The sequence below is a fragment of the Mustela lutreola genome, chromosome X (assembly GCF_030435805.1).
Source record: "Mustela lutreola isolate mMusLut2 chromosome X, mMusLut2.pri, whole genome shotgun sequence".
Classification (NCBI taxonomy): domain Eukaryota; kingdom Metazoa; phylum Chordata; class Mammalia; order Carnivora; family Mustelidae; genus Mustela; species Mustela lutreola.
In genome coordinates this window covers 20115704-20142240 of record NC_081308.1, presented here as the reverse complement: position 1 = coordinate 20142240, position 26537 = coordinate 20115704, and the positions used below count along the sequence as shown (strand labels likewise).

Below are 26537 nucleotides of genomic sequence, written 5' to 3'. Positions count from 1 at the left end.
GCCTCTCTGTCTACTTGTGATCTCTCTGTCAAATAAATAAATAAATAAATCTTTAAAAAAAAAAAACACATTGCAGTTCTAAGTAATAAGGATTTAATATTTTACAGTAAAATTTCATTCATTGGAAGTCTCCTCATTTGCATAGCACCAAGTTAACTTTGATCTGCAAATTAATAATATAGATAAGAGTCAAGGAGACATTAAATGTACTTCAGAGACCAAAGATTTTTAAGCACCATCAAATAACTCCAGAAGCACTCACTTAGATGCAAGCAATTGATATGATAATTACACATCGTTTTTATTTATTCATTAAAACAGGATCCCCTAAGGTGCCCTGGTAGGAAATAATATGGTTAGCCTAGTTCTTAATGGCAAACCTTCTGCTATTTCTAAATTCTATGTAAAATCATCTTATACTACTGATTTACCTTCCTCTCTTCCGTTGGGTCATTAAGGAAATTAGTAGCATAAAATACTATCACAATAAAAATTTTATGAGCTCAAGATCTAATTCTGAAACCCTTGCTTCTTGCCCTCTATCCCAGGATACCCTGGAAGGAGTGCTCCTGTGGGCCCCCATAAAACCTGGAACACAGGAGAGGTTCTATAAATATCTTTTGATTGGCTGACAGAGACAGTTCTTTCAAGATGTCACCATTGGAGGGAACCTCGATTTTCTATAGAGAATTCATGGATCAAAATGAAAACTCTCTCATTTTATCTTTTCCCTTTACCAGTCTTCATTGTGAGATAAGGTCTTCCTATTTGAAAGGAAAGATAATTTCCAGGCATTCGGTGGGAGGGGGGGGGGGAGGGACAGGAGCTCAGTGCACTCCTGCCTGAGGATCTGGAACTAAACCTGCCAACTCCTTCAGCAGGGAGAGCTGCCTTCCCAGGGCACCAGTCACCGCACAGGCCCATCAGTTCTTAAATACTATGTTGACCCTATTTGCCAGGTACTATCCTGGTTCTAGGTAATAGAATAAAAGAAGAGGACTTTGAGCTACTGAGAGAAGAATGACACCTGAATTTCTAAATCTTTAACAGAGGTGGATTCTTGCAGCTTGCTCGAAACGGTCATACCAAAGATGGGTTCCTTTTTAGTAAAGAACACAACTGATTTCCTCAATTTAGTGGTTAGCTTCAAAGAATATGATTTGTTACTGCCCTGTCTTCGGTGAGGAAGATCTCTAGTGTGTAAGCCATAAGTAAAGAAACAAAAAAATAATTGAAACAATATGAATGTAGATTGAACATTTAGTTTTTCTTTGCAGGGAATTAAACAATTTGGAACATTCCAGATTTCTGAAGATTAGATATCTGAGCATCTTTTAAAGGCACTAAGCCAAAGTATATTACGTTTTTACTTTTTGTTCCAAAACACAATTAGAACTTCTTTCCTCTCCTCCATCTGTAATTCCTTCCCTTTATAGCAACAGGCATGTTATTTGCACAACTTGCAGTTAACTCAACACAGTCTTTGCCTCCTTTGGAAACTATATGGTAGAATGACCCAAGGGTCGCCGGTCCTATTTACACCAGTGAACAGATGTATGATCACTGCCATGGGCTGCTCTGCTGATAGTTCTCACCCTGGAAATTGATGAGTAATGCACACGCTCCATGCTTGTTCCAACTGAATCTGGGGTTCTGGAGGACACTCATCTCTCCCTAAGCTATAGATGCCCACCCACTGTGGTCCTTTAAGCAAGCTTTGACTATTAGGCATCCTGGAAATCTTACAGCTCACCAAAATGGCTCAATTTTGCACACAAAAAGTTGCGTAGTGAGAGATGAAACCTGTGTCTGCTGAAACCTGGGGTTCTTCTAGTCTTCCCGGTACTGGAAACTATGGGAAGAAAAGGAATCTTACTGGTATCTCTTATTTTTGTCCTTTATTCTCAGAGAGTTGGAACTAGGTCTGACATGCCATGGAGCAAAGGATATATGAGAATGGGCATCCAATTAATCTTGCCCCATTCTTGCAATGAGGACTTATAATGTGAAAACATACCCTTTATTTCAATCTCACCCAGGTATTAGAGCATTTCAATTTTTTTCAATTTTGATACTTTTTTTTTTTACCTGTTATCTATTTTTATTTCAAGATAGGTATTTTTTTCCAATACAAATCTTTTTTTTTTAAGTATAATTTTTTATTTTTTATAAACATATATTTTTATCCCCAGGGGTACAGGTCTGTGAATCACCAGGTTTACACACTTCACAGCACTCACCAAAGCACATACCCTCCCCAATGTCCATAATCCCACCCCCTTCTCCCAAACCCCCTCCCCCCAGCAACCCTCAGTTTGTTTTGTGAGATTAAGAGTCACTTATGGTTTGTCTCCCTCCCAATCCCATTTTCTTTCATTTATTCTTCTTGTACCCACTTAAGCCCCCATGTTCTCTATGCCCAACATGGGGCTTGAACTCATAACCCCGACATCAAAAGTCGCATGCTCTTCCAACTGTACTAGCCAGGCGCCTCTATAAGAGCACTGTAAAGTTTTCTCTGACTTTTCATGAACTAGAAATTTTCTCTCTCTTTCTCTCTTGCGTACGCACACACACGTACACACAGATACACACATAGAAAGAGAAGAGAAAGGAAAGACAATGGAAAGTATGACTCAGGATGAAAAGAAAATAATAGCTGCTTCACATCTCTCCTCTTCGTTTCCATTAAGTCTTAAAAGTACAGAAGAATTTAAATGTTAATTTTTTTAAAGCAAAGATGATATGATTCGATTTTAATAGTACCATCATATTAATTTGAAAAAATCAATCATTGGGCACCTGGGTGGCTCAGTCATTTAAGTGTCTGCCTTCACCTCAGGTCACGATCCCAGGGTCCTGGGATTGAGCCCCCCCCATCGGGGTCCCTACTCAGCGGGGAGCCTGCTCCTCCCTCTCCCACTCCCCCTGCTCTCTCACTGTGTCTCTCTGTCAAATAAACAAATAAAAATCTTTTGAAAAATCAATCATTAAGTGCTTGCTCTACCTATATACCCCTGTTCTACATATTCTTGGAGAGTGCGGACATCCATCTTGGATGCACGGCTCCTGATGTACTGTTGATGCTTAGTAAATGTTTGTTGAATGAGTGAAAGGAAGTTAAATCAGTGTTCATTCTGTATCCTTCTTGCCCAGAGAGAATCCTGAGTTTGTTCATCAAAGGGCAAGTCTAGGTTGTCCTGGAGAATGAACAAATTTCAACCCAGCCTCTGAGGCACGCATCATTGTGGGACCGATTTCATTGTAGACCGATTTCAACTTGACCCCAGCCTCTAAACTGCGTGGCTTTATCATTAATGCCTGTAACAGAGATGTAGCGATCACTGTTTACAGGACTCTCTACTCCAAATCCTGCCAGAATCCTAGGGTTGCTGTAGGTTTGTGATCTACGAAAGCCAGGCGGGATCACTCAGCGATACCAGAGGGGGCAGACTCCCTCTCTACAGTTCTTCCGCAGTTTCCCCAGAGACGTGCAGAGCTGGATCAGCCTCCAAGAGAGATAAGAAAGACTTGTCTACAAATCTGCCCCATGAATTCTTTTCCATGCGGCTACTATACCTTCCCTTAAGGTGGCAGTTGAAAGACTTTTTTGTAAGGAATTTTGTAAGGAATTGTAAGGAATTCAATACAAAAATGGAGAATGAATAAAAGAGTTTTGTAGGGTTTTTTCCATTATACAAGGTAGGAGAGTTATAATCTCCAGGAAGCACAATAGAAGTCTTCTTACCATTTACAGTAGGTACTAGTAGGTTAGTTAACTGAAAAGTAAAATGTTTCTAATAAAGAGTTGTTTGAAAAATGGTTAATGCATGCGTTAAGTATTTTGCTTAAACTTAAAATAGATATATTATTAATTGGCCAATCCTTTAATTGGACCACTGATTAAAGGTCTGTGTTGTCTTTTATTCATAAGGTATACACATATGCAACAGCTATGATTTCTATTTTTGGTTTATTCTAAGTGAAGTGAAAACTCAAGATATTTTCAAAACATTGAGTATAGAATCCTAGATTTGGGGGGATTTTGTTCCCTATCTTTTACAGTTGTCTTCCCCTCACCTAATTCAACAGCAATTTTTAAAAGCCACATGACTATTTATCTTTCCAAAACAATTTAATTGCTTAAAAATAACTTTTTTGCATCATTTTTATCAGTTTATATAACATTTAATTAAATTGTATCATTGTAGTCACAATGGCATAGATAGGTTTGGGGAAAAGTTCAGTTAATTCTTGGAAAATGTAAAACTCAACGATTCAGAGCTAAAATACCCAGGCTTTCTCAAGAGTAACTTACCAGTAGACAGAGCACTCAGAGTGCTCTGAGGACCCTTAGGGAAAATGGAGAACCCTGTAGGTTGCTTAACTTAGAGGTTGTTTAAGGGAATCACTCTTGTTCCTCTCTAGACAGAAAAGGTTAAAAATAATAATAACCAGAGCAGGAAGGACATCTTTTTTGTGTTTGTCTTCCATGCTTCAAGGGTCACTACATTATTTACTGAGCACCTCCTTTGTAATAGACACTCAGGAGATTCAAAGGGCCATTTTTTTTTTAAAGGTTTTATCTATTTGACAGAGAGAGAACACAAGCAGGGAGAGAAGGAGGCAGAGAGAGAGAGGGAGAAGCAGGATCCCTGATGAGCAGGAAGCCCGATGCGAGGCTGAATTGCAGGACCCTGGGATGGTGACCTGAGCCGAAGGCAGATGCTTAACCCACTGAGCCACCCAAGAGCTATTCTTTTAAATATATAATCCATGTCATAAAGGGTATAATTCATTGTTGCTTTAGTACATTCACAGGGTTATACAACCTTCCACACAATTTAATTTTAAGATTTTCATCATTGCCCCCAAATTGTACTCATTAGCAGTCCCTCCCCAGACCCCTCAATACTCCCAGTGCCAGGCAACTGCCTATTCCAGACATTTCACAGATGAGGAATCATACAATATGTGGTCTCTTGTGTCTGGCTTCTTTCACTTGGTTTATCTTTTCAAGGTTTATGTATGTTATGTATGTTATAGTGTGTATCTGTATTTCATCCATTTTTATGGCCAAATAACATTCCATTGTACGGAGAGACCACTGTTTGTTTCTCCATTGATCAGGCAGTGACCATTTGGGTTGTTTCCACTTCTTGGTTAGTGTGAATAATGCTTATGACATTTGCGTACAAGATTTCTGTGAACATGTATTTCCTTTTTTAAAAAAGATTTGTTTACTTACTTGAGAGAGAGCACAGGTACGTGAGCACAGTGGGGAGGGGCAGAGGGAGAGAGAAGATCTCAAGCAGACTCTCCACTGAGCATGAAGCCTTATGTGGGGCTCGAACTCACAATGCTGACATCGAGACCTGAGTTGAAATCAAGAGTCAGGTGCTTAACTGAACGTACCACCCAGGTGCCCTATGAACATATGTTTTCAAATCTCTTAGACAAACACCTAGGTATGGAATAGCTGGGTCAAATGGTAACTCCATTTTTAACTTTCTTAAAAAAGATTTAAACATTTTTTTACTAGAGAGAGAGAGAGAGAGAGAGAGGAGGGGCAGACAGAAAGACTATCTGAAGCAGGACTCCCCGCTGAGCATGGAGCTCAAACCCACAACCCAGAGGTCACAACCTGAGTCATAATCTCAAGGTGGATCCCTAACTGACTGAGTCACTCAGGCGCCCCTCTATTTTTAACTTTTTGAGGAACTGCCAAACTGTTTTCCAACGAGACTGTACTGAGTAACATTCCTACCAGCCATGTATGAATGTTCCAGTTTCTCCACATCCCCACCAACACTCGTTATTTTCTATTTTCAAAATCATAGCCATTCTAGTGGGGGTGACATGGCATCTCTTTGGGTTTTTGATTTGTATTTCTGTAATGACTAGTGAGGTTTAGCATTTTTTCACCTGTTTATTGGCCATTAGTGTATCTTCTTTGGAGAAACCTCTATTGAAATCCTTTCCTCATTTTGAATTGTGTTATTCGTTGCAAAGACCCGTCTTTGGCTTAAAGTAAGGTTTCTCAACCTTGGCATTATTGACATTTTGAGCTGGATAATTCTTTGCTGTGGGGGTGAGGTCGTGGGGGGAGGGAGGCCTTTACTGAGCAATTTCCCTGGTCTCTACCCACCAAATATCAGTAGCATTCCCAAGTTCTGACAATCAAAGCTCTGTCCATGGTGCCTGGCTGGCTCAGTCCATAGATCATGTGAGTCTTGATCTCAGCGTTGTAAGTCCGAGCCCCACCTTCAGTATGGAGATTATTTAAAAATAAAATACTAAAAAAGCTACATCCAGACACTGCAAAATCACTCTTGGGGGCGGGCACAAAATCTCCCCAAGAAAAGAACGACTGCTCTAAAAGAGCCGCCTGTGTAGCTGAAAAACACTCACACAGAAACACAAGTTCAGGATGATGTAAGAAATGATGGTGATATAAGAAAGTGGAGGTACCCTGGAGGCGTGAACTGACTTCCCAAGTCTGGTTGATGGGTTCGCTAACAATAAGAAAGAAAATCAAGTTTACAAAGGAGAATTATATAACATTATGAGATAATGATTTGATACCATAACACAAAAAGAATTGTAAGTTTGTATATGAAAGTATCAAAAGTGTGGTACATCTAGAACTAGAGGTTTTATGAGAAGGTGAATTTACTGTGAGCTGATGGCCCCTTGATGGTCCTAGGCATGAAGCGTAAATGGCTGTTAACGTGGCCTTTCACTCTTAGCCCTTAGCTTCATTTCTCCTGTTAGTTTCATCTCCTAGTGGAGATATGTGCCCATCTGTCTCAGACAGAGATTGCTGGATTCCAAGGAACAGTGCCCACTAAGCTAGCTTTTCCTTTCTTTAAAAACAGATTTTATTTATTTGAGAGAAAGAGAACAAGCACAAGAGCAGAGGGACGGGGGAGAGGGAGAGGGAGAAGCAGACTCCTTGCTGAGCAGGGAGCCTGATTGGGGACTTGATCCCAGGATCCCATGAGGATCCCAGGATCCTCATGACCTGAACCGAAGGCAGACACTTAGCCGACTGAGCCACCCAGGTGCCCTAAGCTAGCTTTCTCAGTGGGGGGAATGCAAAGGTCTATCGAATAGAATCCACAGAAAAGCTGAAAAGCCAGTCTCAGCAAGGAAAGGGACTGGAGCAGCGTGAGAAGACCTCAGAAAGGGTTATTTGCAGAGATATTTACTCTAATCCCCTGACCTACTCAGACTCCATCTCTTAGTTCTAATTCCTTAAAGAGGTAGTTGAAGGATCTGAGAAACCCCTGAACAATGACCAGGGCTTGGCTTCTTAATCAGGTGTCCCAACCCTGGGCTGTGCAGTGGGATGGGTTTTCATAGATGGGGTGGAGAGGGTTGAGGGAGAGACAAAATAAAAGCAGCTACCTCATTGGCCTACCTCATTGATCAGGCCATTCTACCACCTGTATAGATTTCCTCCCCCACTTTTTTTTTTTTAAAGATTTTATTTATTTATTTGACAGAGAGAGATCACAAGTAGGCAGAGAGGCAGGCAGAGAGAGAGAGAGGAGGAAGCAGGCTCCCTGCCAAGCAGAGAGCCCGATGCGGGACTCGATCCCGGGATGCGAGATCATGACCTGAGCTGAAGGCAGCGGCTTAACCCACTGAGCCACCCAGGTGCCCCTCCTCCCCCACTTTTTGTCTTCACAAACATTTTTGCCTTATTTCTCCATGAAATACACAACACATCTCACAGAAATGGCCTTGCTATTGTTTGCCAGTTGAACACAATTACCCCCAATTACCTATGGCCTTGTGGTCTTAATGTCAAGTACCTTGACATTATTATTATTATTATTATTATCATCATCATTATTATTAAATAATTTCCACACCCGATGTGGGGCTCAAACTCTCAACCCGAGATCAAGAGTCACATGCTCACATGGGGGCTTAAGTGGGTAGGAGAAGAATCAATGAAACAAGATGGGATTGGGAGGGAGACAAACCATAAGTGACTCTTAATCTCACAAAACAAACTGAGGGTTGCCGGGGGGAGGGGGTTGGGGAGAAGGGGGTGGGATTATGGACATTGGGGAGGGTCTGTGCTTTGGTGAGTGCTGTGAAGTGTGTAAACCTGGCGATTCACAGACCTGTACCCCTGGGGATAAAAATACATGTTTATAAAAAATAAAAAATTTAAAAAAAAAAAGAGTCACATGCTCTACCAACTGAGCCAGCCTGGCACCCCAAGTGTCTAGACTTTTAAAGGGGGGATGCGGAAAAAATAAAAAATTAAAAAAAAAAATAAAAGGGGGATGCAGGATGGGGGCAAATTACCCATAATATTTTCTATTTAATAATGACATGGGAGGCAGGTGTCATTGAAACTAAGATGAACTATTTTAACAAGAAAAATATATCTGTTTGGGGAGAAACGTCTGAATCTCCTTCATCCCAATCCTCCCCCATTGGCATCACAGTTGGGAATAAAGACTACTAAGCTGTCAAGAGGTGGTACATCCTTCCCACTAGTTAATAAAGTGATGCCCTGCCTTCACAGCCTATTAATTAAGAAGGTAATCAGTGCATGCTTCAAGTTTGCTATTTGAAACTCAAAGGCAATAAAATCAGAACACTGCTCAGATTTTTTTTTTTCTCATAAAGAAATGAATAACAAATTAGGGCCACAGAGCTAGAGTAATCACATTTTGAATGATTTCTCCTGAGCATGCCTTTAATAGCCTGTATGTGTTGGATAAGAAGAACAAAGAAAGGTAAAGTTAATTATCCAGGAAAAGCTTCACCAAGGAGTTTTGGTCACTTTAACCCAGGGTTTCTCAACCTTGGTACTAATGATATTTGGGGCCAGATAATTCTTTGTCATGTGCGTTTAGTGGAATGTTCAGGGACATCCCTAGTCTCTAACCAGTATATGCTACTAGAACTGGCCCCACCCAAGTCTTAACAACAAAAATGTTTGCAGACATTGTTAAATGTCCTCTGTGGGGCAAGATGACCCTGGGATTAAGAACTAATGAATTGGGTTGCCTGGGTGGCTCCGTTGGTTAAGCGTCTGACTCTTGACTTCCGCTCAGGTCACCATCTCAGGGTCATGAGATCAAGCCCAGCGTCATGCTCTGCACTTGGTGTGGAGTCTGCTCGAGATTCTCTACCCCCCGCCCCTCCCCTGACTCGCCCGTGCATATGCTCTCTCTCTCTATGAAATTAAAAAAATCTTTAAAAAAAACTGATGAATTAACCACATACATTCCTTCATACTCTCCATCCCTCCAGGGTCCCTCTAGAGTTTGTTGTTTTAAGCCCTTAGGACCAAACATTTTATACAAGGGCCATTTATGTTTTCCAGGGAATTGTTTGAAAAGAAACTTGTCCAGGTGAGAAGGGCTCTTTGCATTTCTGTATTGAAGAGTAGCAAACAAAAAGAACAAAGGAAGGAGGTCTAATAAAGGTATTTAGGTAAAACACTCAGCCAAACACTTACATTTAATCCCTATGAGACCCTCAGGGGCATAATTAGCCTTATTTTATTGGTGAGGAAACTGAGGTTTAAAGAGGTTAAGTAATTTGCTTAAGAACACACAGTTTGTAATTTAGTGGTGGAGCTAGAAATCTGATGGCAGATTTGTGCCTATTTGCATGTTGCCTCATTAAATGCACTTGAAGTGTTAGACATCTAATAAAGCAAGGTGACCAATTTCTTTAGTTTGTCTATTTGTTTATTTTAATTTTTAAAATATTTTATTTATTTATTTGGCAGACAGATTACAAGTAGGCAGAGAGGCAGGCAGAGAGAGGGGGAAGCAGGCTCCCTGCTGAGCAGAGAACCCAAGACAGGGCTCCATCCCAGGACCTTGGGATCATGACCTGAGCCAAAGGCAGAGGCTTAGCTCACTGAGCTCCCAGGTGCCCCTATTTATATTAAACTTTTATTTAAATTCTAGTTAGTTAACATACAGTGCAATATTGCTTCCAGGAGTAGAGTTTATTGATTCGTCACTTACTATAACACCCAAGGCTCATCCCAAGTGCCCTCCTTAATACCCATTGCCCATTTAGCTCATCCCCCCCACCTGCCTCTCTCCATCACCTCAGTTTTTTCTCTATCATTAAGAGTCTCCTATGGTTTCCCTCCCTCTCCTTTTTTTTTTTTTAAATTTTTTATTTTTTATAAACATATATTTTTATCCCCAGGGGTACAGGTCTGTGAATCACCAGGTTTACACACTTCACAGCACTCACCAAAGCACATACCCTCCCCAATGTCCATAATCCCACCCCCTTCTCCCAACCCCCTCCCCCCAGCAACCCTCAGTTTGTTTTGTGAGATTAAGAGTCACTTATGGTTTGTCTCCCTCCCAATTCCATCTTGTTTCATTGATTCTTCTTCTACCCACTTAAGCCCCCATGTTGCATCACCACTTCCTCATATCAGGGAGATCATATGATAGTTGTCTTTCTCTGCTTGACTTATTTCGCTAAGCATGATACGCTCTAGTTCCATCCACATTGTCGCAAATGGCAAGATTTCATTTCTTTTGATGGCTGCATAGTATTCCATTGTGTATATATACCACATCTTCTTGATCCATTCATCTGTTGATGGACATCTAGGTTCTTTCCATAGTTTGGCTATTGTGGACATTGCTGCTATAAACATTCGGGTGCATGTGCCCCTTTGGATCACTACGTTTGTATCTTTAGGGTAAATACCCAGTAGTGCAATTGCTGGGTCATAGGGCAGTTCTATTTTCAACATTTTAAGGAACATCCATGCTGTTTTCCAGAGTGGCTGCACCAGCTTTCATTCCCACCAACAGTGTAGGCCTCTCCTTTTTTTTCCTTTTTTTTTATCTTTTGAAAAATACACAGCTTTTGGGGTGCCTTGCTGCCTCAGTTGATAGAGCATGTGACTCTTGATCTTGGGGTAGTGAGTTCAAGCCCCACTTTGGGTATGGAGCCTACTTTAAAAAATGTTAAAAATTGAAAATACAGGGGCACCTGGGTGGCTCAGTGGATTGAGCCTCTGCCTTCGGCTTGGGTCATGGTCTCAGGGTCCTGGGATTAAGCCCCTCGTGCTCTCTGCTCGGAGGGGTGGGGGGAGGGGAGGGCTGCTTCCCCCATCCCCTGCCTGCCTCTCTGCCTACTTGTGATCTCTGTCAAATAAATAAATAAAATCTTTTTAAAAAACTGAAGATACAGCTTTTATTAGGGATAGTTTCAAACATGCAAAATGAGGCAAATCAGTGTCTTCCCATTTCTGTTGTTCATGTACTCGTCATGTAGCTACAAGAACGATCACCTCAGGACCAATATTGCTGTCTGTAGAGCTTTTCAGCCTTGGTGTTATTGACATTTGGGGCTGGATAATTGTTCTGTGTATTATGTGTGTCCAGTATGCACACAAGACAAGGCAGGACCAAAACCCAGTTCTGTCTGGTTTGACTAAAAGTATATTGAGTTGTTTTTGGATTCAGAATTTATTACTTACCTAGTGAAAGACATGTAGCCACTGGTGCCAGCCCGTAGTCCTTGTCCCACATGCCAAGAGCAGCACTGAATAGAAAGAGGCCGATGACCTCCAGACTCCTGTTGCTGAGGAGCAACCCCTGTTGCTGTGTAGATAGATGGTCACTAACTGCTTTCCTTTTCTGCAGCACTATACAGAGTGGGGAAGGGCAGGAAGGCCCAGACCTCAACAGAACCCAGGAGGTGATTGGAAACTACCGTATGAGGGGCACCTGGATGGCTCAGTCAGTTAAGAATCCAACTCTTGATTTCTGCTCAGGTCATGATCTCAGGGTTGTGGGATCGAGCCCCATGCTGGGCCTGGATCCTGCTGAATATTTCTCTCTCCCTCTGCTGCTCCCCACTGTGTGCTCTCTCTTTCTAAAATAAATGAACAGGAGCACCTGGGTGGCTCAGTGGGTTAAAGCCTCTGCCTTTGGCTCAGGTCATGATCCCAGCATCCTGGGATCGAACTCCGCATCGGGCTCTCTGCTCAGCAGGAAGCCTGCTTCCCCGTCTCTCTCTCTGCCTGCCTCTCTGCCTACTTGTGATCTCTGTCTGTCAAATAAAAAAAATCTTAAAAAAATAAAATAAAATAAATGAACAAATCTTAACAACAACAAAAAAACGATAAGAAAAAGAAGCTGTCTCATGAGAGTCTCATCGTGGAGATAGGGAGGCAAGCGGGAAGTGGCCTCTAAGCCACTCCTAACAGGCTTCTGCCTCTCACAGTCTAGTAAGGTCACAAGACAGTCTGCCCACACTCAGATGAGCTGCAGTTCAAGTCTTTGCCAATGTGAGCTATGTGGACACATTCAGATGACCTCTGACACATTCAAGTGGACACATTCAAGGTTGTCAGGGCGTGAGGGCACAGCCAGCCCCCCACAGTGGAGGGCTGTTTCTGTGCACCGTAGGGAGTGCAGCTGTAGATGTCGGCAGCGTCACCCCCCAAGATGGGATGACCGAAAATGACTCCAGACATCTCCGAATGGTGGAAAACCAAGTTCCACCCAGCTGAGAACCACTCCTCTAGAGCCCTAACCACTCCCCTCACCACACAATAGACTTCATCTGCAAATACGTCACTGTGTATTTCTTAGTTTTTAGATTTTTTAATGATTTTACTTATTTATTAGAGAAAGAGAGAGAAAGAACAAGCGAGGGAGTGGCAGGCAGAGGGAGAAGCAGGCTCTCTGATGATCAGGGAGCCTGACTCGGGGCTCCATCCCGGGACCCTGGGACCATGACTGAGCCTAAGGTAGACGCTTAACCGACTGAGCCACTCAGGCGCCCCTTCACTGTATATTTCTAAAATGAAGTTTCAAGAAGCATAAACAAGATATCATTATACCTGAAACATTTAATAATAATTCTTTTATGGCATCCAGAAACTGTTCAAATTTTTTTTTAAAGATTTTATTATTTATTTGACAGACCGAGATCACAGGTAGGCAGAGAGGCAGGCAGAGAGAGAGGAGGAAGCAGGTTCCCTGCTGAGCAGACAGCCTGATGCGGGGCTCGATCCTGAGCCAAAGGCAGAGGCTTTAACCCACTGAGCCATCCAGGCGCCCCCGTTCAAATTTTTTTTTTTTAAGATTTTATTTATTTTCTTATTTTAGAGAGTGTGCACATGTGTGGGGGGAGAGGCAGAGGAGAGGCAGAGAATCTCAAGCAGATGCTTGAGACCCACACGAGACTCGATTTCTCTACCCTGACATCATGACCTGAGCCGAAACCAAGAGTCAGATGCTTAAGCAACGGAACCACCCAGGCACCCCCAAATTGTCCAAATTTCTTATTGTTTCATGCATATCATAATTTTTTACAGTGTTTTGAACTAGGATCCTAATAATTTGGGGTATACATCACAATGCTGTGATTCCTGTGTCTTTTAGATGTCATCGAATCCATAGATTTCTTGCAATGTTTTGGTTGCAGAAACTGAGTTTGTCCTATAGTGCTTCCTACAATCTGGATCTTGCTGATTGCATCCCTGTGGTGTTAAGGTCCTCCTTTATCCCTTCTGAATTTCCCATCAATTGGTCTCAGATCAAGAGGTCATTGAAGCCAGGTTCTGTTTGCTTGACAAACTATTTGATGGGTGGTATATGGCCTTCTTTATTTCAGGCACATATAATATTCATGGTTATTTGTCTTTTTGTCGTTTAAGCTGTGGTTGATGCTTAGTGCCTAGATCCAATCATTCGTTAGTGCTTATCAAATTGGGAGAGTCCAATCCATCATGTTCTTTATTACCGTCATACTTTTATTACTCATTCAAAGATGATGCACTTCTTCTTAAAACTTGGTCACTCAGAAGTACGTTTGAATAGAAGAGCTAAGATAGAAACACCTGATTGTTTCCCTCTGACTTCCAGTTTTCCAAATGATGCATGAGATCTCTTGCATCCACCAATGCAGACAAATGAGGTTTTCAGTTTGTTTGGGATTTTGTTTAATAGTATTATGACTGGGTAGATTTTTTTTTTTTTTTTGAGATTTATTTATTTATTTTCACAGTGGGTGGAGGGAGAAGAACAAGCAGGTTTTGTTGTTGAGCTCAGAGCCTGACCTGGGGCTCAATTTCACAACCCTGAGATCATGACCTGAGCCGGAAACCAAGATTCAGTCGCTTAACTGACTGGGCCCCCACCACACACCCGCTGATGTGCCTGAACAGGTGGATTTAAACACACCTGATGGATTTCAATCCACTGAAGTTCTCATCTGCACTGATGTGCAGTGCTGATAAGAGTCTCTCTTGTCATCTTTGGCTGACAAGTCTCTCCAAGTTGGGTACTGAGTCCTTTTGACAATTTCTGTCCTTTCTGAAAAAAGGATAATAAAACTTATACATTCACATCATTATTTTTGTCTTCAGTTTTGCTCTCCGATAGTGTTACTCAAAGTGTGGGCCTCAGGCAGCACCTGTACCAGCTGAAGAGAAAACCAAGTTGATGGGCCCTTGCTGGCCTGCTGAATTAGAATCTCCGGGAACGTGGCCTGGGGAACTAGTTTAACAAATTCTCCGGGTGATTCTTGCTCTAAAAAACTGAACTTAGAGCCTTGGGGTCACCTTCCTCGCTGAAGATCTCTAGCTCTTCAGGAATTTCTTGCCAGAGTAGGCCACCCCTCTCTTCTTACTGGATGGCAACAGAGGACACAATCATCCTCGAGGGTTATTTCCAATATTTTTGAAACCACCTAAAGCCAACTGGTGGTTTGATAGATGAATAGTAAATCTGGAAATCTGGTTAATACCTCTTTGGATCCCCCCAAATACTGATCTGATGATATAAGAACTGATTTCCTTATTTTTAAGATTTTATTTTTAAGTAATCTCTACACCCAATGTGGGGCTCAAACTCACAATCCTGAGATCAAGAATTGCATGCCCTACGACCCCCAAAACAGATTTTCCTTAATGGCCTTATAAAATGGCCACGATGAGGAACGTCTGGGTGGCTCAGTGGGTTATGCCTTTGCCTTTGGCTTAAGTCATGGTCTCAGGGTCCTGGGATCGAGCCCCACATTGAGCTCTCTGCTCACTGGGGAGCTTGCTTCTCCCTCTCTCTCTGCCTGCCTCTCTGCCTACTTCTGATCTCTGTCTGTCAAATAAATAAATAAAATCTTTTTAAAAAGGTAAAAATAAAATGGCCACGATGAAAATTTCAGAAGAACTGTTCCAAAAATGTTTTGAGCAATGGTAGTATTAACATGTGCCAGGGCCTGCCATGGTTTACTGCTGACGCTTTTATTGCTTTTGAATTCCTAGGGTTGAGTGGTGTGGTGAGGTTATCTGGGTTACTTTGCAGAAATAAAGGATTATTTTTCTTTGGAAGTGTTCTTACCTCATGCTTGCTTACTTACTTACTGAAGAGTACTTATTCTTGGAGCAAGAATGGGCTTCCGTGGCAGCACACGGACTGCATGTAGTCCCTGTTGAGCGCCACTACTGAGTCATTCCACAGAGCCCCTCCCCTGGCACTTAAATAGAGTAGGTTTAAAATGATTGCTTTTGGGGCACTTGGGTGGCTCAGTCCATTGAGTGTCCGACTTTTATTTTATTTTATTTATTTGACAGAGAGAGACAGATCACAAGTAGGCAGAGAGGCAGGCAGTGTGTGTGTGGGTGCCGGGGAAGCAGGCTCCCTGCTGAGCAGAGAGCCTGATGTGGGGCTCGATCCCAGGACCCTCAGATCATGACCTGAGCCGAAGGCAGAGGCTTAACCATCTGAGCCACCCAGGCTCGCCTCGTTCTGTATTTTTTAATGTCCTGCTGCTGCAGTCCAGGCCAAAAGGGGCAGAATCTCTTGGGGGTAGGGGGACGAGGCTTCTGTGGTTTCGAAAGCTCCCCAGGTGATTGTCACGTGCAGCCAAGGCCAAGAATTTTGAGAGGTGAAGCAGAGAGGATGAGAAACTTGATTAAGATGTGAAATGAAACCCCTCAAGTGTCAGGCTCTCCTTTTTTCAAGAATAAGAGAGTGGATATACTTGTAGGCTATTGTTGGAAAGCTCGTTTCTGGCCCACACCCCCTGATATTATTCGGAGATTCACATTTCACCCCCAGAGAAGATGATCTGGTGAGTCTGCTCCTGTTTGTATGCTGGAGCAAGAACCCACCTGATGCTACTCCGGGAAAGATTTATTAGAGCATGTGGCGACATCAACTTGAGTGAGTGTTTCCTGATGCCATCCTGCACTGGCACCTGCGGAATAAGTCAAATATGAGATTTATAGGGGCTTGATAAAAGGTTTTATCTACGAGGTTGTATCATTAACTGTCAAACTAACTGAAAAGCTTTCAACATGAAGGCTATCCAAAGAGAGCAAAGTGAGCAGAGCGTGGGAAATGTTGAGCGACAGACGCGGCTTACGATGAACAGGGGCTTTAAAGTCCAGTAAGCCTGAGTTTGAAACTCAGCTCTGCCAAGCTCTGTGACCTTGGGGAAATTACTTAACCTCTCTGTGCACGGATTCTTACCTGCAAACCTGGCAGAGTGCCTGTGCCTGACACAAAGCAGGGTTTTACAAATGACTGTTTTAAAATTATAGGCAACGTATTGTTCCAATATCCGGAGATGAGATACTCACGATACTCATGAGTTCTTCATGCTAAGGAACGTGCAGTAGGCAGACTAATGCACCCCCCACCCCGCCCCGGGATGTCTACATCCTAATTCCCAGAACCCAGGAACCTATAACGTCTTACTTGACTCGGCAAAAGGGATTTTGCAGATGTGATGAAGTTAAAGATGTCGAGATACAAGAGATTATCCCGGATCATCCAAATGCCCAGTGTAATCACAAGGGTCCTTTCAAGTGAGAGGAGCAGGCAGGGAAGGGAGAGATGTGACTGTGGCCAAGGTGGCCGCTGATGCAGTTGCTGGCTCATGAGACGGAAGGAAGTGGGCAGGGAGCCAAGGGATGCAGGAAGCTCTAGAAGTTGGAGGAGGCAAGGGAATGGACTTTCCCCTGGAGCCTCCAGAAGGAATGCAGTCTGGCTGATACATGGATTTTAGTCCACAGAGACCCACCTCAGACTTCTGACCCCCCAGATGAAGATAATATATTTGTGTTGTTTCAAGCCACAACTTTTGTGGTAAATTGTTATAAGGAGCAATAAGAAACTAATACAGAAGATGAAACCAAGTCTCTCTCTCCCTCTCTCTTTGAAGATTTTAAATAATCTCTACACCCAACGTGGGGCTTGAACTCACAACCCTGAGATCAGGCCGCTCACGCTCTACCGACAGAGCCAGTCAGGTGCCCCCGAGACCACCACCTCAACTAAATCGCTCTTTGGGCTTTCAAAGATTCTGGGGACAGATTTTACAAGATGAAGATCTTACTCTTGAGTCCATGCCATTCGAAATCAGTTAGTTAAAAAGTCTGAGGATTTTTAAATCCTCAGATGATGATTTGCTTGTGAGTGGGTTTCTCCATTCTGGCCTCAGATGGCTTTGCTGACTCACGTGCCAGTCAAGCACATTTGTGTCACAGTTGCAAGGCCCGGGGTCAGTTCTCAGGACCCTGCAGTATTTGCTGCTGTATTGGGAAACTGCCTGGTGGCAAAGCAAGAAGGAAGGAAACTGGTTTTCAACATATCAATAGCCAAGAAAGAAAGTCGGCTCTTTAGGCGTATCAGAAGCGGTGTAAATCTGGTCAACTATTCTGGAAGACAATCTTCCAATTCTGGAAGATAATAGTATCAAAAAACATGTACAAAAAAGCCTTGACAATTCAAGTACCCTGACTCAGCAATTCTACTTGTAGGAAAATATATGGGACAACTGCATTAGTATGCATATCCTTCACCTGCTTAAAAAAATTCTTCCACGGTTCCCATAATTACTTATAGGATAACACTTGGGGAGACTGACAGGGGATTGCAGTAGGTAATTATTTCTGGCAGGTGTTTGTACTGACCGTAGCTTGGTCTAGACTTGAACCTGTGTTAGATTAACCTTGATGGTCGCCGAGCCACCTTTGTTAAATTTGATCTTTTCCATGATAATCACTGAAACAGTGATTGTGACTAACACTTCCAATGTTAAGTCAGTGTCTGCCCTTGAACGTTTATTACAAACTATCAGCCAATTTTGTGGCTTAAATTAAAAAATTTTTATGTGTAATTGAGCCATTAAGTGGTGAAAATTAGCTGTATTTTCCCGTAGCCAGTGACATTCAGATAATATGTTTGGCATGCAAAAGTTGTGAATCCAAATTATGCTCAAATCCAAGTGAGGAATCTTTATTCATTTTTTCCCCCTGCTGTATGTGTTTCAGTCATATGTCTGGACCCAAACCCCACCAAAGAGAGACCAAAATTTACACAATATTCTTGAGTGTGACGGTGGCTGCAATTGGAGTTTTGATTAAACTGCGCTACATGTGTGATTATTACTTGTAAACAGATGATTAGATATTAATTAGACAATAAGTGATTGTAAAGCACTTAGAAAATAAAAGTGTTTATAAATGCCACTAAGTAATAGCAACAATAATTCTTTACTGACTACACAGCTGCTAATGTCAATAAGAATGATTTATTCCAGCTAAGGGCAACTTTAATTTATGCAAAAAGCTGCTATCATATCTGTTTTGCTAGAGCAAAACCAAATGTACTATACTTATAGCTGATTTTATCATCAGCATTTAGATAAATACATCTCACATAGGTAAAAACAACTTACCTCTTCTAGTACATTCTCAAACACAGGCACAACCATTGTGGCATGGTGTCTTTGAACGCTAAGAAATGGAGCCCGTGGGTGGCTCAGTGGGTTAAGCGTCTGCCTTCAGCTCAGCTCATGATCCCTGGGTCCTGGGATTGAGTCCCACATCGGGCTCCCTGCTGACAGAGAGCCTGCTTCTCCCTCTGCCCCTCGCTCTGTTCATGCTTTCTCTCCCTCTCTCTCTTGCAAAAATAAACAAATGAAATCTTTATTTTATTTTTTTTTTTAAGATTATTTATTTATTTGACAGAGAGAGATCACAAGTAGGCAGAGAGGCAGGCAGAGAGAGAGAGGGGAGGAAGCAGGCTCCCTGCTGAGCAGAGAGCCCGATGCCGGACTTGATCCCAGGACCCTGAGATCATGACCTGAGCCGAAGGCAGTGGCTTAACCCACTGAGCCACCCAGGCGCCTGAAATCTTTATTTTAAATAAGAAAGAAAGGGAGCTATTACTTATGTCCAATATCGATTTCTTTTCAATGTAAGATATGAAATGACATTTTGTTAGTGACATCTGCATTTTTATGCATTTTTATGTCACGCTGGGTCTGTGCAGTTGTTCTCCAGCTTCTGAAAACTGTGCTTAGACTCAACACATTTTGGTCAAATGAATGAGCAGAAGTTAATTCTTTTTCGGTTATGATAGAAGCCAGAAAAAAAAAGAAAATCCATGTTAAGAAGAAAATAAAGCACTTTCATTTGATCTTCTTGATTTTGTTTTTTAAAAAATAAGTTTTGAGTGGCACCTGGGTGGCTCAGGTGGTTGGGTAGCTACCTTTGACTCCAGTCATGATCCCAGAGTCCTGGGATGGAGCCCCAAGTCAAGTTCCCTGCTCAGTGGGGAGTCTGCTTGTCCTCTCCCTCTGCCTCTTCCCTTGCTCATACGCTCTCTCAATATGTAAAAGATTTAAGAAAAACAAGTTTTGAAGCCATGAGTACTTTTTATGTCTATTATTCTTTTTCCAAATGGCTCATATAGGTCCCGGACCAGTATCAGCCTGGGGCCTGGACCACGGGTAAATCAGGCAATGCCTCCATGTTTATTTTCTCTCCTATGTAAATGCAAACATCTACAGTGAGTCCAGTTCCATGGTTTTGGAGATAGGAAATGAACTGAATGAATATAAGTGAAGAGTGCTTCACGTCACATGAATTCAATAGAAAAAACAGTGAAGGGGCTGGTTGGGATGACGAAATATGCATGAGATAGCCCAGCAGCCTTGTTAACGAAGCAAATATAACTAGATCAGAAAGTGAGGCAGTGTAGTTTGGTGGAAAACAGGGTTGAACTCAAGAGACCTGGATTCAAGTGATAGTTGGGCCCCTTACTGTGTGACCTTACTCGAGACACTTAACCTCTCTGATTCTGCTTGCTCATTTGAAAATATTAAAACCTGTCCATCTTGGAGTGTTATTATGATTCAATTCAATGTGTAAACGTACCAAGTGAGAGGTAAAATGCTTTACACTGAAAAACATTTTTATCACCGTAATTTTCCTGAAGTAGGGGAAGATTTATGTATGGGCATAAGCCACATGTGGGAAACTGGGGAAGTATCTCAAACTAGAGCCATAAAAGTGACAAAATTCCATAGAACGTAATAATGGTTTCCAGGAAACGCTAAATTCTGTCAACTTTACCTTGCTTTTTCAATCTCCTTTCTTACTTTGTAATTAATTCCTTATTTGGCATATCTGAAGCAGTGAGAAAAAATGAGTGAGAAAGAGGAAGGAAAGATGGAAGAAGTAGTGGAGACAGGATCGACGGTAAGGAGGAAGGATTTGGAAAGAAGGAGGTTTATTTGACACAGAGAGAGAGATCACAAGTAGGCAGAGAGGCAGGCAGAGAGAGAGGAGGAAGCAGGCTCCCTGCTGAGCAGAGAGCCAGACGTGGGGCTCGATCCCAGGACCCTGAAACCATGACCTGAGCTGAAGGCAGAGGCTTCAACCCACTGAGCCACCCAGGTGCTCCTACAAATAGCATTCTTGATAAATATTAAGAGTAGTATCATCTATGTAGGAGCATACAAACTGTAACTAAATTTTAAATTAGGAATATGGGTGGAGCTAATATTTTCTCTACAATGGATATAAAATTTCTAGCACACTGGCTTGATTAAATATTGAAAAATAAAATGGAAGAAAAAGGTATTTTTAAAGAGGAAAAAGCTTAAATGTAATGCCTACTTTAAAAAATAGGCTAATAGACATTTACATGGGATGTTATGGCACATTTGTATCCATAGGAGGATATAAAAGATATTTTGCTGTAAGAAATAGAAATTAACACTGTATGATGGGACACTGAACTAGTCTTAATTGGAGATCTCCCAGAAGCAGACCCTGAGACAAAAGATTCAAGTTCAGGTAGTTCATGTGGGGAATGAGTCCAGGCAACAGCCACAAGAGAGTGGGCAAGGGAGACAAGGAAAGGCAGGCAGGCAATGGAGGGTGTACTGTCAAGCCAGCTACCATGGCGGCAATTGGAACTTAATCCCACCAGGGAGCCATGGGAGTCCATGCAGAACATAGGATTTGGTCCTTCCACTTGAAGGCCAAGACCACTGGGGTGTTTATACTTTCATTCCTGTCAGTCACTGGCCAAGAGCTCTTAGGACTGTGGGCTGCTGAATTTCTGCCCCTCAGCCCTGCCTCCTTGGTGCTGTTGGGCGGGGGAGGGGGCATGTCCCCCAGAGCCAGAGAAAGCCCTCGGACAGAGAGATGAAGTTGCTGGCCGTTGTGGCCCGTGATGAGGCCTAGGGGGATCCAGCTCAGACAGCTTCTGCTCTGAAGAGATAAGTTTAGTTCTTCCCTGCAGATCTTTGGGAATAGTGTTTTCAATGATTTGATGTTGTTGAAGTGACAAACGCGACAGATGCTGGCAGGAAGAATGTCATTTGTAGGTCTCTTCCAAGCTGATGGGAAGATCCGTATGGCTTGGTTTCCTCGTCTGCAAACGTGGGGCGGGGAGGGGGCACTATTCATATCTGATTAGGTGTTGTGGGGCTTATAAGCAGCCCATGATAAGTACGGGGCATAGTGCTAAGAATGTAAGGGGTACCTGATAAATGGTAGAAATAAAGATGAGAGTGCTTGGGAGGGGCAGCCCTGATCTGACAAGGTCTCACCGAAGCCACGCCCTGCTTACAGAGGGAACAAGACTCAGGAGCGCTGTCCCCAAATGCTCCCTGGAGATTTTCTAAACAGCCTGCCTCCAACACATTCCCTCTATTTCTACTAACTGGAGATAGGACGCCACCAGCTTTGTCTGTCCCTCTCAGCTTTCTCGTTTCCTCTCACTGAGTCCCTTCCCTGCCTCTTGGTATTTGCTAGCATGCTAACGTCTATCTGCTTCACCCCGACCCCACACCCAGCCCTTCACAACTGTTTTCCTAACTATAGGGTAATAAATGCTCATCTTTTAAACACTTGTTATAGGTAGGAAAATATAAAAACAAAAGCAATTTTGCCCGTAATTCCACACATCTTGGTGTATTTCCCTCCAGTACTTTTATCTAAGCATGTACCTAGCCCATAATTGAGATCATTTTTTTGGTATCGTATTCTGTGGCATGCTTTTCCCACCTGACATATGTTATCATGTTCCCATAGCATTAGACTTTCTTCAAAAACATGACCACTAATGACAGTATAATACTAAATGGATGTTTTTAACCATCACTCCTATTGCTGCAAGTTGTCAATTTTTTTAGCCTGTTATAATTCATTCTGCATTAAGCATCTTTGTACACAATTATTTGAGTGCTTCTCTGAGTATTGCTTTGGGGATAAGTTCCCAAGCAAAATTCCTAGGTTAAAGGGCATGAATGTTCTAAAGGCTTGTTACCTTGTACTGACAAATATCCTGCATGGAGGGTTTTTTAAGATTTTATTTATTTATTTGGCAGACAGAAATCACAAGTAGGCAGAGAGGCAGGCAGAGAGAGGGGAGGAGGAAGCAGGCTCCCTGCTGAGCAGAGAGCCCGATGCGGGACTCGATCCCAGGACCCTGAGATCATGACCTGAGCTGAAGGCAGAGGGGCAACCCACTGAGCCACCCAGGCGCCCCTTACATGGAGTTTTTTTAACAGTGTTAACACATGTATAGATTTGTGTAACCATTACCATATCAGGATAGGGAACACTACTATCACCCCAATAACTTTCCTTCTGTCATCCCTTGATAATCAACCCCTCCCCCTTGGCATAACCCCAAGAGGGTTATGGGATACTTGATTCCATACTGTGGAATTAACTGGTCATTCTCAGCTAATCACCTTAATAGCATTAGAAAGCCTCCAAGTTAAAATAACTCCCGCAAGGACCCCACTAGACTCCAGGATTCTGCTAAATGGGTAGGTGAACAGGTGAGCTTCCCATTCTAGCGAAGGAATTAGAGGACCAATTAGGAACCAAGCTGGCAGCTCAGTGGTCCAGAACCCAGCGGGGTTTAGGGGATTAAGGGCTTTCCAATGGGACTGTGTGGCTCTAGACAGTGGCTCTCAAACTTTAGTATATGGCAGAGTGCCTCCAAAACCCAGAGATTTTATTGAAACACAGATTCCTGGTCTCCACTGCCTGAGTTTTCTGATTCAGTAGATCTGGGGTGGGGAGTAAGAATTTCTGACAAGTCCCTAGGGCTGCTGTTGCTACTCCTTTGGGGACCACACTTGGAGAACTGCCGCTGTAAGACAAAGATAATACTGAGATTAGATGAACAATATCATGCCCATATCACCCAGCATGGTGGAAAAGTCTCCTGAAAGTATTGCATGGTTTGTCTCTTTCAAGTTGAAGGACTTATTAGAGCTAAACTTGCAGCTTGAGGTGTTTTGTGTTTCCAGGAGGGCAGACAGGGCAGTCAGGAAAGGGTAGGAAGTGGGTCGGATGTTCCCTTTTCAGATGACCCAGTGTCACTGGAATTCTTGCAGTATTGGAGCTCTCCTTAAGCATAGGTAATAATGGTGTCATCAAGTGACATCGTTCTCATTTAAAGTGCCGGGATCTGTAAATGTCAAACTGTAAATCTATGCTGCAGAATCCTTTTTTTTTTTTTTTTTTTTTAAGGCTAGCTGTCTTTGCTTATTTGAGGAGTAATAAAAATGAAGCCCCTTATATTAGTATACTCCATTCTAATTTACAAAGTGCTTTCACATAGTATTTATTTGATCTCCCAAATTCCGTGAGGGAGGCAGGGCAGTATTTTTATTTCACCCTTTGGACTACTGGCTCTCCAGGTATGGTCCTTGGACCTGCAGCATTAGTATCACCTCTGCAGAACTTGTTAGAAATGCAATCGCAGGCCCCAGCCGAGACCTATAGAATCAGGACTTGAGGGGCCAATAATTTGCATTTCCAACAAGCTCCCAGCTGATGCCGATGTTGCTGCTGCTGGTCCTGTACCACACTTGGATGAAAACAACTGCTATATATTAAAACGAAAGATCTAGAAGCCCAGGGACTTAAGAGGACTCCTACCAAGGTGATTTTTCTGTGCTACGACATTTGCTACATCCTGGCTCCTCCCCCATGTCCCCTGCAAATCTTTCCAATCCCCACAACTCTGCTTTTGAGTTTGAGGTCCCAACAATTACTCTAAATTGCAGTTTCCTCACCTGTGAAATGGAGATAATAATAGGATTGACTTCTTTGGGTTCCAGTGAGGATAAAACAAAATTTGGGTAAAGATACTTAGCACTGTGCTGGTGCTTAATAAATTCTAATAGTTACCATGAGTTTTATTAATGTTACCGGAAGTGTGATATTTCACTGGAATGAATAGATTAGTAAGTTCTTTCAGTGTGTTTCTTCAGAGTACCCCTCTTAAAATGGGACTATCCGTGGATGATTTAGACATTAAGGCACATCTGGAATGTTTCTGTGACCGCCATGAGCTTTTGGCTGAGAGCAGGGTGCTTAGGAAATAGAACTCACGAGCAGGGGAGCAGAGGAACAAGAGACCAGTTAATGGAACGGTGCATTGAAAGGCAGACAACGGCAACAAGAGGTCATTGAGGAAACGCAGAAGCGGGGAGAGGGAGAGAAGTGTCTGAGGGAGGAAGCAACTGGGAGGGCAGTCAGAGGTGGGAGGCAGGTTGTAAGAGAATCTACCTCCTTCAAAATTCCTCCCAGGGTAGCCCAAGGGGTAGGTTCTGGGGCTGCACCAGGCCTGGGACGGGGTGGGGGAGGACGAGGGCTGTCAGTGCTCTTGTTGTAGTCAAGGGGATGAACACTCAGGTGCCCACAATAAATGCCCTGAGAGGCCTTCCGAGGCTAGCCGACAATTGAGGGCACAGGGAGTTGGGGCCCAAATGTTGATTTGTCTTCAGGGTGATTCCTATTCAGCAAAATTCTGACTATAGCACATCAAACACTCATGCCAGGGAGGTGGTCCTTTAGTGCAGGTCTGTTATGTTCTTCGTCTAGTAGTCCTGGACTCCTCAGGAAGCGGTTTTATCTTATCTGGGTAGAGCAGCGCGGGTTCCACGCCCCGCGTGGACAGGGACCTTTGCAACTGAATTAAACAGAAGAAACAAAAGCAGCAAGTTCGGGCCCCGTGGGCACGGCCGGCCAGCCAATGGGGCCCGGCCGCTCCCCGGCGGAGTGGTACTATGATGACAGTAGCCAACCAGCGCGCTCCATGCAAATGAGGTACTGTATCCCGCACCCGCCGCTCTAGTGCCGTCTGGTTGTTATAGTGATAAACTGAGGCCTTGCCTTTTGGCTTTTTCGGAGAAGGAAACGGGTGGGGGACTCGGGGGGTTAACCTCTTCCCCCAGGGAAGACAGAAAGAAGGGGCGAAGAAGGGGGATGGGTGAAGAAGAGAAAAATACGTGACAAAGAAAACATTCTCTGCCTGGGAGGAGACTCACAGAGGGTGTAGAGCTGGAGGGAGCATTCGCTGGCCATGCCAGTACTTACCACTGATGCTGAGTCAGAAACAGGTATCCCAAAATCCCTTTCCAATGAGCCTCCCTCAGAAACCATGGAGGAAATAGAGCACACATGCCCACAGCCTCGACTGGTAAGTAAAGACAAAGGATGCAAATGTTATGCTTGGCTATGGCACAAAAGAGTTCCTTATGCGCCTGCAGCCGGCGAGGAAAACGATGCTTGGAGGATTTTCATGTAAATGAGAATGGAGCTACTGCCTAATCCTTCTCAGCTGTTTATACTTAGCTTCTATACCGGGGCGCTGCTCTCAGCTTACAAAGCATTATTGTATTGGCTGGGTAGGAAACGGGCTGCTTGGGCTATGCTGTTTTTCTGCCTTGGGAGGAGGGGATGGCCTTTTTCCTTTTAGGTGTATTCTCGTCCGAAGGTAAAAATCTTACAGTGCGTTTTTAAAAATGGTATTCTCTTCGCAAAGCTTGAGACGAGTCCGTTGCTAAGTTCTAAATTCTAGCTGAGAAATGATTTGGTGCCCAACTCATTTTGGTGCCCAGTGCCAATTTTGGAAAAACGAAAACGATAAGGAAGCCAAACTTCCCCGATTCGTCTGAAAATTTCAGAATGAATAAGTAAAAGAGTCCCTCGGTGATGTATTCAGAAATAAGGCGCCTTTTGAATGAATCCGAACATTTCCGGACCGTGCGGGGACGGTTTGTCTTCAGGTAGTGGGAACCCAGGGGAAGCGACATTGACTACTTAGAAAGGGCTTGTATGCCTTTAATAACGAAAGTGTGGAGACGGGGCACTCAGAGCTTCCTTCCGTCTCAGTGACTGGTATCCCAAATTTGATCCGTTTCTCAGCCCCTGGGCATGATTATTTAAGCAGGCGTGG

General features: G+C 43.1%; 1 protein-coding gene across 2 annotated transcripts in view; it reads left to right on the top strand.

The window, feature by feature from the left end:
* The window catches only part of PCYT1B (phosphate cytidylyltransferase 1B, choline), a 124322-nt gene that overhangs the window by 3253 nt on the left and 94532 nt on the right, over positions 1 to 26537 (top strand). Inside the window, exon 1 of one of the 2 annotated variants that reach the window (XM_059157289.1) lies at positions 25434 to 25778. The exons of the other annotated variant lie outside the window; for it this stretch is intronic. Within the exon in view, the coding sequence (XP_059013272.1) occupies positions 25662 to 25778 (117 nt within the window). The 5' untranslated portion in view covers positions 25434 to 25661. Of the gene's footprint in view, positions 1 to 25433; positions 25779 to 26537 lie in introns of those variants that run through there. 2 annotated transcript variants of the gene reach the window in all.